Source organism: Sminthopsis crassicaudata, chromosome 3, assembly GCF_048593235.1.
Source record: "Sminthopsis crassicaudata isolate SCR6 chromosome 3, ASM4859323v1, whole genome shotgun sequence".
NCBI classification, from domain to species: domain Eukaryota; kingdom Metazoa; phylum Chordata; class Mammalia; order Dasyuromorphia; family Dasyuridae; genus Sminthopsis; species Sminthopsis crassicaudata.
The window spans coordinates 327,200,162-327,216,551 of record NC_133619.1 but is presented as its reverse complement, the minus strand read 5'-3'; the positions used below and the strand labels follow the sequence as shown (position 1 = coordinate 327,216,551).

Here is a 16,390-nt window from a genome sequence, read left to right as displayed (position 1 = left end):
ACTTCTATCATTTATAATCCCTAACATCTTTTAAACCTCAATCCAAATGTCACTTTCTACAACAGTAATGTCAAAATCTAATATAAACAGGGTCATTAAACCACACACAATGATCCCTGTAGCCACGTATTAACTTAGAAAAACACATAATAACAAAAGTTATATTCTATTGTATTTTTATTTATTTTGTTAAATATTCCCCAATTAATTTTACCAAGAGTATTATGAACTTTGTGTTTAGCACCTTTAATCTACAATAAATGAAATCTTTCCTGATGTCCTCCAACCAATCAACTTCCCCCAAAAATTATTTTATAAATTTGCATATATGTGCAGCTGGATTGGAAGCTTTTCAAGGCAAAAACTATTTTCACTTTTGCCTTTATACCTTCAGTGTCTAACACAATGTCTGGCATACTGTAAGTACTCAATACTCAATAAGTGCTTGTTTTTAAAATAATCCAACTCATTCATTGCACCAAGGAGGAAAGTAAAGTTTGAACAAGTTAATGACTTGATTAAAGTCTCAAAGAGAGTAAGTAATGGGATGTGAGATTCAAATTCAGGTCCTTGGATTCAATCTAGCACTCTTCATTGCACCCCTCTTCCCTCCTCCCCCACGGTTGTCATAAATGAAAGACTTTGTAAAGCTCAATTCTCTATTTGAATGTGACAGTCAGGCACATTGATGTTTGGGACTACTAGTCCCAGTTCTGCTGCTTTCTCCCTCCGTGGTCTTGATCAAAACATTTGCTCCCTTGGGACTCAGTTTTCCCATCAATAAAATGAACTGCTTTGACTGCATGACATCAGAACTCCCTTCCATTTCTAAGTAAGTAATAGAAAGCAGAGAGGTTTTTGAGAGTGGAATTGTATCATGTGTCAGGAAAAGTTGTATTCTTGCTAATTATTCAATTACTTAATAAGGAAAGTGCACTAATGTCCCATAGTCCCTTTCCTAGCCTCAGATGCCAGGATGAATGAATGAATGAAAAAACATTGTGTAAACACCTACTATATGCCAGGGATTAAAATAGGCACTGGGGTTACAAAGAAAAAGACAGTTCTAGATCTCCAGTGATTTATCTCTTAATAGTGTGAGACTCACATATAGACATCCAAGAAAAAGAAAAGGAGTAATCTAGATGGGAAGGGAAAGGCACCAGGTTACTTACATGGTGATCTTAATGGAAGTTGTGAGATTACTGCTATGCAGTGTGACTTCAATCTCAGTTTTCTTGTTTCTCTCCTCCTGTAACTGAAACTCCACGAGGCTATAGTAGACTAAGAAAGCAAAATATATCGGAGAACTGAGGAAAGTGAACCGTGGTGGTAGGAGATTAGGAACATGAGACTATCTATTTGTACTATACAAAATGGTGATGCTGTCTTCAGAGCTGGGATGAGGGGTAGAGAAGATGGACAGTTGCCGAAAAATACAAGATCTAGGAAGGCTACAATGAGGGATGCTTGGAAATGGAGTTATAGGAACCCAGAGATAGACCTGGAAGGTTCCTTAATGACCAACATTTTATAGCTGAAGGGACCCAGATCTTGGGAAATTAAATATACAGGTTGTAAACATCACAGATAAAATTTGAACCTAGATCCTCTGAATGTACATCCAATGTTAATTCTAAAACTTCCCTCATTTAATTATTTTCTATTTATCCTGTGTATAACTTGGGCTTGACTTGAAATATAGATTTAGATTATATAAATGGGTAATAAATAGAGATTATAGATTTAGAAATGAAAGAGACTTTAAATTTAAAGATCATCTAGTCCAAACACCTTGTTTTACATATGAGGAAACTGAGACTCAGAGAAGGGAAGTGACTTGCCCAGTCATAGAAATAATAAGCAGCAGAAGGCAGGTAGGTGCTCAGTGGAGAGAGCTGGCCCTGGAGTGAGGGGGATCTGAGTTCAAATACAGCCTCAGACACTAGATCCTGAGCAAGTCAATTAATTCCCATTGCCTTGCCCACCCCACCGCCCAAATAAATTAATTAAAATTAAAAATAGTAAGTAGCAGAAGTGAGATTTCAATGAAGTCCCTGTGACTGCTGAGTTGGTCCTCATGTGGCACTGTCTAATGGTCAGAGCCAGACTTGAAATCAAACATATTCCACCAAATTTCCTCCATAACAGGCTGTTGAGGACCACCACAGTGCAAAGAGCCTGGAATGAGGAAGACCCATCTTCATGAGTTCAAATCTGACCTCAGATACTTCCTAGGTGTGACCCTGGACAAATCACTTAGCCCTGATTGCCTCAGTTTCCTCATCTGTAAAATGAGCTAAAGAAGGAAATGGTAAATCACTCTAGTATCTAGCCAAAAAAATCCCCCAAATGGGATCACTAAGAGTTGGACAGGACCGAAAACAACAGAAGCTGCTTTCAATATTAGAACTCTGAAATGAGATGGGTGTCCTTTTCCCTTTTTATTGTTACTGTTCGATTTTATTTGGGAGGAAGTTGCCACTCACGACAGTATGGAGCCTTGGAAGTGGTCAGCAGGTACACTTTCACTTCTTTGGGAAGCTTTTCCATATTGATCCCTCCTCGTTCCAGTAAACCTAGAAGAAAAGAAACAGGAACAGCTGAGCTTGTGAAGGTCTGGGCAAGAAACGAGTGTTCTGGTTTCTCTTTTGTTATAATTGTTCATTGTAGCAACCCGGCAAACAGCCATATTCACTCAGGAGATACTGATCTCCCTTTCTCAGCCAGATAGTAAAAAAAAAAAATTCATAAGACTTTTTTTTTTAATGTTTTCTCTCAGTTTTCTTGTTTCTCTCCTTCTGTAAATGAAACTCCATGAGACTAAAGTAGACTAAGAAAGCAAAACATACCAGAAAACTGAGAAAAGTGAATAGTGGTGGTGGGAGATTAGGAACATGAAAGTATCTATTTGTATTATGCAAAATGATGATGATGTCTTCAGAGCTGGGATGAGAGGTAGAGAAGATGGACAGTCTTGGCCATAGCAGTTACATTTGGCAGCCTTGGGTGACATCATGGCAGAGGAATATGTTTCTTGTGGGCTCTTTGGCTTGGATATGCTTACATTATAGAGGCAGCATAGGATAGTATAGAAGTGTCAGACATATGGGCTGAACCATTCCAGAGTGCGGCCTGAACCAGGTTAGATTAAAATTAATCTAATTTTAAAAATTAAAATTAAAAAAACAGATTAAAATCTAATTTGGAAATATTTAACAAAATAAATAAAAATGCAAATATAGATAATGCAATTTGTGGTTTTCTAAATCAACATGTAGCCCACAGAGATCCTAATGTACTGGTTTGCTATATTTGTTTGTTGTTGGGTTTTTTTCAACTAAGCAATTGGGGTTAAGTGACTTGCCCAGGTTCACATAGCTAATATGTATAAACCGTCTGAAGCCACATTTGAACTCAGGTCCTCCTGATTCCAGGGCTGGTGTCCTATCTACTGCACCATCTACACAACCATAAATTGACATTATCTATATTTATTGTATTTTTATTTATTTTGGTAAATATTTCCAAATCAGATTAAAATCTGTTTCAGACAGTACTCTGGAATGGTGCTGCCCATATATCTGATACTTCCATACTATCCTTTGCTGCCTTTTCAATGTGCTGTTTAGCAGTTCTGATTCTGAGTTTGATACCACTGATAAAGTGGATAGAAAGCTAGACTTGGAGGCCAAAAGTCCTGGGTTCAAATCCTGCCTCTGACCTTTACTATCAGGGGAACCTTGAGTTACTAGGTAACTCAAGCAACTCCTTTGGTTTTATTTACTAAGCCATAAATGGTGTGTGATTTGTATCAGTGGAAGGAGTTTCCACACCAAGAGTTTCTCCATCCTAATAAAATCATAGGATCAATTGTGATGGACTTGGCTCTTGTCAATAATGAGGTAATTCCAATGGATTTGTGATGGAGAGAGCCATTTGCATTCAGAGAAATGACTGTGAGAACTGAGTGTGGACCACAACATAGTATTTGCACCTTTTTTGTTGTCATATTCTTGCTTGGTTTTTTTTTCTCTCATTTTTTTCCCTTTTTGATCTGATATTTTTTGTGCAGCATTATGGATGTGGGGATATATTTGGAGGAATTGCATATGTTTGGCCTTTGTTGGATTGTTTGCTATTTGGGGGAGGAGAAACAGGATTAGGGTGGGTGAGGAGGGAGAAAAATATGGGAACACAAGATTTTCCAAGGGTGAATGTTGAAAACCATCTTTGCGTGTGCTCTGAAAAATAAAGAGCCGTTATATTTTTTAAATAAATAAATAATAAAAATAAACAAAATATAAAATAAAAATAAAATAAACAAACAAATAAATAAAATGAATAAAAATAAAAAATAAAAACAAACAAAAAAATTATAGACCCTTCAAATATTTTATGCATTTTCACATAACACTGCCAGATTCAGGTGATATTTTCTTTCAGGCCAATCTTCTAGGTGCCCTAGGATACAACAACACTGTCTTCTGTCTCCAGAAATAGGAGCTGTGCTGAGGACTGGATGAGCAAACCTTGAACCTTGTAAGCAGCTGACCTCATCAGCCTATTCCCAAACCACTGATTTTCTGCTTAGATGCATCCCTCCCCATCCCTGCTATCTCCTATGTATTTTCTCCATCCCAAAGGTATTAAACCTTTATCTTTGGAAGAATAAGTCTTCTTCCCCAGCCAGAGTTGTTTGCATCTATTTCAATCCACATGGTCCCACTTCATCTCTTCCTGAATAGCACATTCAGGCCAAGATTTAGGCCTGGAATCATGGACACCTGAACTCAAATCTGGATTCAACTTCTATTAGCTGTATGATCCCCAGTAAATCACTTAACTTCTGTCTGTCAGTGAAGTCAGTGACCTCATCTATAAAAAGGGGATAATAGCACCTACCTCACAGAATTGTTATAAGGCCCAAATGAACATTTGTTGTTTAGCAGCGTCTCTCATCTCATGTTCCCTTCATCTTCTGGCGATCACAAAGACTGGATCCTTCCTTGTCACTGCTTTCTGAGCTACTCTCTCAAAACTGGCTACAGCTCCACAACCACTGGCCCATTGAAGGAGTTGGAATATTCTACCATCTTCATTCAGAGACTTCTCCCTTGAAGTTCACTCTACCTAAATTCATCACCTAATCCATATCCTGGCAGTCATTATTTACTGATTCCCAAAACAGTTTCTTTTCCTTCTTAGTAGGTTCAATGCCTCTTATCTGACAGTCCCCTTCTCTGCCCCAACTCCTATTCTCATATTATGGGATTTCAAAAAAATATATTGATGTTCCCTCAAATACATTGAATTTCCAGTTCCTCAGTCTACTCAAACCCATGACCTCCTCCTCCATTCAACCTTAGTTACTTACATGAAGTGTAATCACATCCTTGACCTTGTCATTAACCACAAATTGTTCCACTTCCTATGTTCAAGAACTCTAAAATTTTATTATCTAGTCACAGTGTTTAATCATTGCATCCTTACACATTACTACTCTCAAATATTTTATCTATCTTCATGATGATCTCTAGTTCCTCTATCTCTATCTCTTTCTCTATGTATGTTCTCTATCTTCTCTTTCTTTCTCTCTATTCTTTCTCTTTGTTCTCTCACCTCTCTCTCTCTTCCCCCTGACTATCTGTCTGTCTCTATCTCATTTTTTTAACCTTTTCCTGTCTTCTGACCTCTTTCCTGTTGTCTACAAACACTCCAAAGTCTTCACTTCCTAAAAACCCCTCACTTGATCTGATGATTCCTGCTGACTCTCCTCCCATATCTATTCTTCTTCTTGGCTAAGCTTTATTTTCCTATTCTTTTATTCTACTTAAAACCCTCAAAATCTGGTTTCTGACTTCATCAATCTAATAAAACTACTCCTTCCAAAGTTACCAAAGATTTTTTCACTGTCAAATGTAAGGGCTTTTCTCATTTCTCAGACCTATATGCAACCTTTAAGATTGTTGATCACCTCCTGCATATTCTCTCGAATATTGAAGTTTGGAATATTGAGAATGGTCTAACCCTTCCATTTTGGTCTACTTTGATGTATCTTCATTCATGTCACATACACAAATTGTAGGTACTCCCCCTCAATGCTCTGGAGATCTTGGATATATATTCTTTTACCAACTCCTCTGGGTTCATTTTTCATGTTTATACAGATGATTCTCAGCTCTAAATATCCAACCCTAATCCCTCTCTTGAATTCCAGCTCAACATTACCAATTGCCTATAGGGTATTTTGAACTGGATGTCATTTAGACAACTCAAACTTAACATGTCCAAAATACAATTCATTTGTTCCTTTCCCTCAAACCCACCCTTCTTACAAACTTCTCTTTTACTGTTGAGGAAACCACCACTGTTCAGTTATGCAGGTTCATAACCTCTTGGTCACCTCACTAATTCCACAATCAATTGCCAAACTGCATAATTTCTTTTTCCACAGAATCTCTGGAATGTAACTTCTCTCTACTCACACAACAACTCAGGGCTCTTTCCTAGATGAATATGGGCAAGCCTTTTTTAGCCTCAGTTTCCTTATCTGCCAAATGGGAGTTATAATTCCTGTAGTACCTATCTCACAGGGTTGTTGTAAATGCCTTTTCCCAATGTCACTTGCAAATTGAATTCTTTCTCCAAATGTTAGCGGATACTACCCTGCATTCAAAGGTATCTATGGATCCCCACTTCAAAAATGATGGTGAACCAACTCCCACCAAGGTACTTACCTTTCAGTCAGTCAGCAATATAATTAACTCAAAGAAAAGACATTTATAAGATGATTAGTAAGGACAACCATGAGGTACCTCCCCAAAATATCCCAAAATACATTCTCTCACAGATATACACAGTATCAGAGGGAAGATTGGGCTTATATAGAGCATGCTGTTAGTGAGATATAACATGGAGGGAACATGTGCAGTCAAGGCAGCTAACTTGTCCCCTTCACCCTGAAGAGCCTTGACACATTTTTTTTTTTCTCTTTGTATCCTCCGATTGCTCCCTCCTGGGTTTCCTGAGCTTTCTCTTGGTATTAATTCAACTTGTGACTTAAAGACCTAATTCTTTTTTTTTTTTTTTTTTTAACTGAAGCAAATGGGGTTAAGTGATTTGCCCAGAGTCACACAGCTAGGAAGTGTTAAGTATCTGAGGTCAAATTTGAACTCAGGCCCTCTTGACTTCAGGGCAGGTGCTCTATCCACTGAGCCACCTAGCTGCCCCCTAATCCTTTCTTGAATCCATAGATAGCTCTCTTCTTGTCTGCCAGGGCTCACATTCATTTAAGAGCTTCTTTCACTTATCTCTTGACTTTTTCCTTCCTCCCTACTAGATATGCTATTTCTTACTGGGCAAGTAGTTCTGTAGAAGACACCTTTGCCAAGAGGGAAGAATAGACAGAAATTTCTTCCTCCTTTCTGGTAGAAGGTCAGGAATTTCATTTCATAAAGCTGTTTACTTCCTTGAACTTCTGAAGACCTGGAAATCTTAGCTTTTTAAAAGCCAATCTTCAGCCACCCAATGGCAAGGTATTTCTCTAATTCCATCTGGGAAACTTCTTCACCCTCTGCAAAGGGATAATAGAGCATAGACACATTTTCTTTACATTTTCTTCACTATATTAACTTCTCTTTTCTAGTATCTATTCCTTGCCCAGCTAGTAAACATCTGAGGCTGAATTCAGGGCCCAGAACTGCAACACCTTGTGATTGCATCAGCTAGGCTGGGGAAGGTAATGGAAATCATCTCCTTTCACTATATAGGAATGTGCTTCCTAAAGCTTAAGATTCCATAGAAATGAGCTGCTAACATCACTTATCTAAAATAATTAGAGCTGGAAGATCTAAGAGGTCATCTATTTCAGTGTCAAACTCAAATAGAGATGTATTCTTGAAGGTTGAATATTGACTTAGAAAACCGCAAATTGACAAATTACTTATATGTGTGTGTTCATGTATGTATGTGTATACATATTTATTTGTGTTGGCATATATTTATGCCAACATAATATGTATGGTATATCATAGCATACCTTATTTTATCATAGTATATTCTAAATCATTCTATATATTATTATATCATATTATATATTATTATAACATAATATATAATCATGTTATATATTATCATATCATATTACAAAATATATTTTATATCATGTTATATATTATCATATCATAATTATATCATATATTGAAAATCATATTATGATGTCATAATATATTATGTATTATCATATCATAAAACAGATTTTATATCATATATATTATGATGTCATAATATATATTTTAATCTAATTCTGGCTTTAAGGGAGTTTGATACCTTAGACACTTTATTTTACAGGTAAAGAAATTTCCCCAAGCTAAGAGAAGTTAAATGACTTGTCCAAGGTCACAAAGTAAATACATATCAGTGTTGCAATTTGAAGCCAGATTGTCTTCTGAATCAAAGTGCTATTCTTGATTGCTATTAGGTTCTAGCACCTCTGATACAACAGTTGTAGAATGAATGAACAAGTAAATAAATCAATCAAAGAGGTGATGCTATGACATGCAAGTGATTTGGCTTTCAGTGAGGGAAGGCTGCCTGTCTCACTTTCCGCTCTAGAGCCATCTGAGTCCAGTTCAACCCTGAGTTATCAGGATGATCGGAGATGTCCCTGGATGAATCAGAGGATGGTAGGGAGGTGAGCACAGAATACAGAATTGGTTTAGAATTTCTTCAGTTGTTTACTGTTTTCCTTTGAGGAAAAGATTGCTTTTGACCACAAGGGATCTGAACTTGGAGTTGGGCTTGAACTTTCCCCAGCCGAGGTGAAGACTTTACCGATTCTGGGACAGGAATGCTGAAAAGGATTAGCACAATTCAGACAATCTCCTGAAAGGAAATCCTTGAAGCTGGTACAAGGAAAGGCCATGAGTGGACAGGAATTCTCCAATGCACTGACGTAGAGATGAACGGCTCTCATGTGGTCACAAATTAGATAGTTGTAACCTGAGCAGAAATATAAAAATGAGGTAAGAATGAAGGCAGATGGAAATTCCCCCTCTCTACCGACTACCAGTAATTATCCTCCATCTTTAAGTTGACAGATTATAAGTATTTGGGACTTCCCCCACTGAAATAGTACTTTGAATGTTAAGTAATACGGTTTATACTGGATCTGATCCCACACAACAGAGTAGCCTGCTCTTCAGAACAGGGCAACAGATGTCTTCACCAAGGGGAGAAAGGGAGGGAATAAACATTTATTAAGTTATTTTAATTAATTAATTAGTATTTATTAAAATACTTATTAAAATTTATTAAAATTTATTAAAAATTTATTAAAATGAGAACTTTATTATCTCATTGGACTCCTTCTGTGAAGTAGGTACTGTTATTATTTCCATTTTACAGTTGAGGAAACTGAGGCAAACAGAGGTTAAAATGTTTACCCAGGTCCACAAAGCTAGTCAGTGCCTGAAGCAGGATCTGAATTTAGGTCTTCTTGACTCCAAACCTGGTTCTCTATTCACTTGGTCACCTAGCTGCCTAAAATGGTTGAAATTCTAACCTTCATGTTTCCACTTGAGAAGGTCAACCACTGGTTTCTCACCCTGTACTCCTTGTATTTTTATTATTATTATTATTATTTTTTGTGGAGGGTAGTCTGGGTAGGAGGCAGAGACTGGACTTACATCAGGATCTCAGTGTAAGGAACTTCTATCAATATGGATAGGTACCTCAGCCATTTATGGTTTTAGAGGTTTCTGGGACTCTGAGAGATTAAGAGATGCAATTGAGCAGATTACACCCATTTGGAGGCCAACTTCTTATGAATCAAGCTGCCTCTCATTTTGCAAAGAAAATAAATGTGGTAAACTCTGGGAGAACCTGTCAGAGAAAGTGAAAATAAGACATTCACTCTCAACTCCTGACTGGTATCACCTCTAACAATAGTAAGCTGCTAGAGTAGGAATAGTTTTTGGAGATTATCTTCAAGGATTCTGACTTTATAGATGCTGAAACTCAAGCCTGAAGAGGCTGGGAGATTTGCCCAAAAGCAAACCTTAGTTCCTTGACTTCAAATCCAATGGTACAAACTCATGATACCATGTAAATGGCCTATACGATAGTCTTCTTACTGAGCCAGCAAAACCTTTCTTCCCTAGGGTCCTGGTTTCTGACTAAGCCACATTTGCAATATCCAAGTAAAATAGTTTCTCAACATTGTACACAGCACAACAAGATTATAGGATGATCAGTTCTGATGGACATGGCTCTTTTTAATAAAGAGGTGATTCAGGCTGGTTCCAAAAGTCTTGTGATGAAGAAAGCCATCTGTACCCAGAGAGAGGACTGTGGGAACTGAGTGTGAATCACAACATAGCATTCTCACTCTTTTTGTTGTTTGCTTGCATTTTGCTTTCTTTACCATTTCCCCCCCCTTTTTGATCTGATTTTTCTTGTGAAGCATGATAATTGTAGAAATATGTATAGAAGAATTACATGTGTTTAACATATATTGGATTATTTTCCTCTAGGGGAGGGGGTGGGGAGAAAGGAGGGAAAAAATTTGGAACACAAGATTTTGCAAGGGTGAGTATGTTTTGAAATATGTTTTGCAATTAAAAGCTTAAAAAAAAAAAAAGAAGATGGTTTTTCAGTTGCCTGACAGTTGAGTTGGGGGGGTAAGGAAGTGAGAAATATTTATGTGGTTGACTAAGGTGAACATAAAATTTTACTTAGTGGGAGACATTTTTGCAGAGGCACCACAGGGGTTGGCAGGGTACCCAAGGTGGATTAAAAGGCGATCAGGAAAAGGTGGGGTTGTTATTTAGTTTTATCTGATTCTTTCTGACTCCATTTGGGGTTTTCGTGGCAGATATATGGCAGTGGTTTGCCATTTTCTTTTCTAGCTCATTTTCCAGATGAGGAAACTGAGGCACACAGGGTTAAGTGAGTAACATGGCCAAGGTCACATAGCTTGTAAATGTTTGAGACCAGATTTGAACTCAGGAAGGTATGAATTTTCTTGACCTTAGGCTCAGCACTCTGTCCATTTCACCACCTAGCTGCCTTTTGTTAAGGATTCTGGAATGGTTCACCAATTTCTTCTCCAATAGATTAAGGGAAACAGAAGTCTGCCCAGGGTCACAAAATTAGTAAGTGTCTGAGGTTGGATTTGAACTCAGATCTTCCTGATTCCAGACCCAGCCTTCTATCCACTAAGCCATGTAGCTGCCTCCTTTGCTTCTGATATATACAGTTATATAAACATAGGTAAGCATGAGTACTTGACTTCTATGTCTTGGAAGACTCGGTAATACTATTCCTTACAAATGATTTGCTGATTTGAGTCAGTAAAAGGAATTCTACATAAGAATAGAGTTCCTTTTACCACTTTGCCAATGAAATTAGAGATCTAGTCTGCCATCCTAAAAAAAAGTTGAATTATGCTCATGACTAAGGATTCTTAATATGTAGGGAATAATATATATATATATATGATATTAATATCAATTAGTAATAGATTGATGACAGATAAAGTTATCTCAAGCTATGCCTTCCGGACTCTTCCACTTCTTGGAGAAAGTGCTAAGGAGAGAGCAGCTGCCTGCCCATCTTGTTGGAAGTTCTACACCACTTTCTTAAAATGACTCTGTTTGTCACCCTGAAAAAAATGTCCTCAAGTCTCCCACAGAGTTCATTTTTATGAATCTTAGTCATCCACATAGATATTTCTCACTTCCCCACCCCACAACCCAGCTGTTAGGCAACTGAGAAGCCATTCTACTTGGATGTTACAAATGTGACTCAAGAGGAGAGAGGCGTTTCTAGCTTTAGGTGATTAGTTAAAGAGTGGTTGGGATTCTTCAAAACTATGGTGGGTACTCTAGATTGTAGCCCAGACTCAAAAATATCTAGTTTTAGTTTTGTCACCCAGGACCAGGCACCTGTTCAGTATCCCCTATACTTTTTCTTGTTCAAAATATCATCTTATACTATGTCTAAAAGGCTAAAAATCTATCTATATTCTTTGATCCAGCAATACCTCTAGTAGGCCTGTATCCCAAAGAGATCAAAGGAATAAGTCTTAGATGTACAAAAATATTTATAGTAGCTTTTTTTTAATCCTGGAAAAGAATTGGAAGTTAAAGGGGTGCCCATCAATTGGGGAAAGACTGAACAAGTTATAATATATGATTGTATAAGAAATGATGAGCAGGTAGATGTCAGAAAAACCTGGAAAGACTTATGTGAACTGATTCAAAGTGAAGTGAATAGAAACAGGAGATCATTATAAACAGTAACAGCAATATAGCATAATGATCAACTATGAATGATTTAGCTATTCTCAGCAATATAGTGATATAAGACAATTGCAAAGGCTTTATAGGAACAAATGCTTCAAAGAAAAAAACTGAAAGAGTCTACATGCATATTGAAGCATATTTTTTGGACTTGCTTTATTTCCCCTCCCCTTTTTTTGATCAATTTTCTCTTTTGTAACATGGCTAATATGGAAATATGTTTTGTATGACTGTACTTGTATGATTGAAAAAAAATGCTTGCCTTCTAAAAGAGTGGAGAGGGTTCGTAGGGAATTTGAAACTCAAAACTTATTTTTAAAAATATCAAAAATCATTTTTACATCTAAATAAAAAAATAAAAATATTCTTTAAAAATCATCTTAAGTATATTAGACAATTTTAAAAGAAACTGTAGTCATCAATCTTTGCAACCTATAAGAGCTTTTTTCAGTGGGAAACAGTGCTTGTCAGTTATTTCTTGAGTCAAGAGAAAATATAAGGACTTCCTTTCTTAATCATCTGATTGTTGAAAGAGCACTGGCTTTGGAATCAGGAAACCCAGCTTCAGATCCCACCTCTCATTCTCACTACTTGTATGATTTTGAGCAAATTGTTTAATCTACCTGGGTCTCAGTTTCCTTATCTGTAAAATGAGGGAGCTGTACTTGATAGCCTCTGTCATTCCTTCTCATTCTTAATCTATGATGTCACATGCTAAAATACCTGCATGAAGAAATGAGGGACATCCTGGCTGGTCTTGGCCACCATTGACAAAGTAGTCCACATGTCCTACTGGAATCCGGATACCCAAATCTGAAAGAAATCATTAATCTATTAGCATCTTTGGGGCCCAAAGGAGCTTGTGTTTCCTCTGAGAGTTGGGGAAAATAACCTTAAAGTCTATTGCCTAACTTGAAAGTATACTGGGAAGATTATATATGAGACATTAGTTCTGGGAACAGAAGACCTGGTCCCAATCCTGCCTCTGACCTATGTGATCTTGGACAAGACATTCTTTATTTCCTCATCTATAAAATGAGCAGTTTGGACAAGATAGCCTTTGAGGTCTTTTCTATGATCATATAACAGAGTTCCATATTTTGAAGAACCTCAACTTTTTGCAATTAAAAAATTATATTTCCTGAGGTTATGCTGGAACTAGCTCTTACGGAAAGATTGTTAAATTTTTAAAGGGAGTATTTACACCTAGAAATTGGCACAAGCTATAAATTGTGGCTTCATGTTTTGTTTTGCTAATTATCTAGATTTGAGGAGGTGATGGAGAGGTCACATGAAAAACATATGGAAGACTAGGCATTTTCTCTTATCCCCCATGTTCTCTCAAACTTTTCCAAACCAGAAACTGTGCACCAAAAATAAAATAACTTTAGCTGACTCCATGTCCTAGGATACCTTTAATTAAAAAAAGGTAAGAAAAACATGAAGAGAAACTTACTGACCCTGAACTTACTTCTCTACCTTCCAAACTATGGTGATGGGTATCAGCACTGCACTATCAAACCTAAGGATCTCACACCTGGGTGAAGGCTTAGAGATAAACTGAACCCCACATTCCAGTCTCCCTTCCCTCTTTTTACTGTTATCAAGATCTTTGCTCCAAGCTACTGAAGTTTGCTTAGGCAATGACAGAAAGCCAGTGTCACAGATGGCACCACTTCATGCTGGGGAATAAAATCCCATAGCACCTGTGGTGCAAACTCTGAATTGCCAGTGTGGAGGTGAACAACCCTATGGCACCACCAATATAACCTCTCTGAACTGCCAAAAGGAAGCATGAAGGGACAGCAGGACCAGACACTGTGTGTAAGTAGGTTTTATGCAGCCCTCCAGTAAAACTGAGAAAAAGGACAACTTCTAGCTAAGAATATTTCTGATCACCCAAGTCATTTGGGAAAGAGTCCTGTATTGTCCAATATGAAAGAGTCTGAGAGGTTTTGATATGCAGCTGCCCTTAAAGGGAAGGGAATCAGAAAGTGAGTGACAGGAAAAAAAATAAGGGGAAAATGATCAAGGATTTCAAGAAGAAGAAAACTCGAAAGACTTGAACATAAGCACAAAAATAAATAGGGAAGACATTTACAACATAAGGAAATATGTCTTCTATAACTAGTAAATATTTTTAAGCATTTCTAAATAAATACTGCAAAGAAAAAGGGATGAGACAGTTGATGAGACAGAGGACACTGGAATGTGAGAATAAAATAATATCACAATAAACTGTTTCTGAGTATTCCAAAAGCAAAATGAGAATTATAAGGGCAGCATTTACACATCAAAAATAATGAACAAAATAGAAAAATTAGGTCCATGATGACAAATCTCACCAAAGAAATGAAAGAGAAAAATAGATTGGGAATAAAAATAAACAGAAATGAAGGACAATCCAGAAGGGGAGTCAAGAACAAAAATGTTAAAAGAAAATATGCTTATTATTCAAGGAAAATAATGCTATTAAGGATGTGGTGTATAGATCCAATCTAAGGAACACCAAGCCCTCAAAGGAATATGACAGAACCACCACAACAATAATCTTAACACTGTAATGCAGGAAAAAATAGAGAAGGATATCCTAGAACTTCTGAATATAAAAACTGAAATATCAATTTAAAAAATTCACAGATTATTTCAGGGAGAAAAACCCAAGGTTGCAATCTCCAATTTATTGGAGCATTTATTCCCCCCTCCCATTTTTGATCAATTTTCTCTTTTGCAGCATGGCTAATACAGAAATACGTTTTGCATGACTGTACCTATATAATCTATATCAAAATGCTTTCCTTCTAAAGGAGTGGGGAGGGTTGGTAGGAAATTTGGAATTCAAAATTTATTTTTAAAAATATCAAAATTGTTTTTGCATGTAAATGAGAAAAAATAAAATAAAAACATTATTTGAATTTAAATTTAAATCTTAAATTTAATAATTCATTTTTGAAACCACAAGTTCTGCAAGTCATCAGGAGAAAGATCCTCAGTAACAACAAAGTGAAATCAGAAAGACCAATAACAAATTTCTTTCTAAAAGTACACAAGGAGACAAAAATGAAAGTTTAAGTCCTGAGGAGGTAACAGTGAAGATGAAGGACAAAGGCATTACCATAACGGGACAACATCGTATCTGCTAGTGAGTGAGTCAATATTTGTTTTGTTTTGGTTTTGTGGGAATTTATAATAACATGAAAGAAGACATAAAATTCCTCAGCAGAGGAATAGAGAGGAATGTGATATAAAATTCCTCAGCAGAGGAATAGAGAGGAATGTGATATACCCCCTTAAAATCTAAGACTAACTTTGAGAGGAAGGTGACTTTTAATGTCTCAAAAAGAGCTTACAGAGTAATGGGAAGAGTAAAAAGTAGGAATTGAAAGGAAGGAGATCTTGCTTCGGCAGTGGGAGAGAGTTTCACTGATGATTGCTCCTATAGAGGAAGAAAGATGGTTTGTAAGGGAGATGGGAACCTTATATTAGATGTGAATTTGGAATTTTGTGCTTGAAAAGCCTACTTATCATACATTAGGAAAGGAGAAATTGGAATTCCTAGGGGCAATTTTCCCCAGAGTGGGCAAGCATGGACCTAGAGAGAAGAACTAAGGAAAATGGAGGAAGAAAGGAAACCAGGGAAGGATATAGATTAGTTTTTATTTTTATTTTTTTGGCAAGGCAGTTGCGGTTAAATGACTTACCTAAGTTCACACAGTAGTGAATGTTAAGATGTCAATCCAGGTCTTCAGGAAGGGCTCTATCATAAGGAAGTGTCCTTGTTGACACCTCAACTAACTGGCATTTTTCTAGAAGTGAGGGGCAGTGGAAAAGGAGGACATACAAGACTGACATTACCAGATAGTGGCAGAAACTGCCTAGAGAAGAGTACCCAGAATAATTCAACTATAAGAGAAATATGGAGAGATGATCACGTCTCTGATGAGATCAGATAATCTCATAATTACCTGGAAAGATCAGATAATTATAGGAGTCATGAATCAGAATAAGCATCTACACTAGACAGAAGGAAAGGATAGACAATGAAGAGATTAAAAAATCCTTTTTTTATAAAGGGATAGAAAAAA

The 16,390-nt window shown here is 36.9% G+C and overlaps 1 protein-coding gene across 1 annotated transcript in view; it reads right to left on the bottom strand.

The window, feature by feature from the left end:
* PLA1A (phospholipase A1 member A) overlaps positions 1-16,390 on the bottom strand; it is a 61,461-nt gene that overhangs the window by 10,941 nt on the left and 34,130 nt on the right. The window contains exons 6-9 of the mRNA XM_074301318.1: positions 13,029-13,118; positions 8,836-9,003; positions 2,490-2,579; positions 1,176-1,284 (exon numbers count right to left, since the gene is read on the bottom strand). Of these exons, the coding sequence (XP_074157419.1) occupies positions 1,176-1,284; positions 2,490-2,579; positions 8,836-9,003; positions 13,029-13,118 (457 nt within the window). The remainder of the gene's footprint in view (positions 1-1,175; positions 1,285-2,489; positions 2,580-8,835; positions 9,004-13,028; positions 13,119-16,390) is intronic.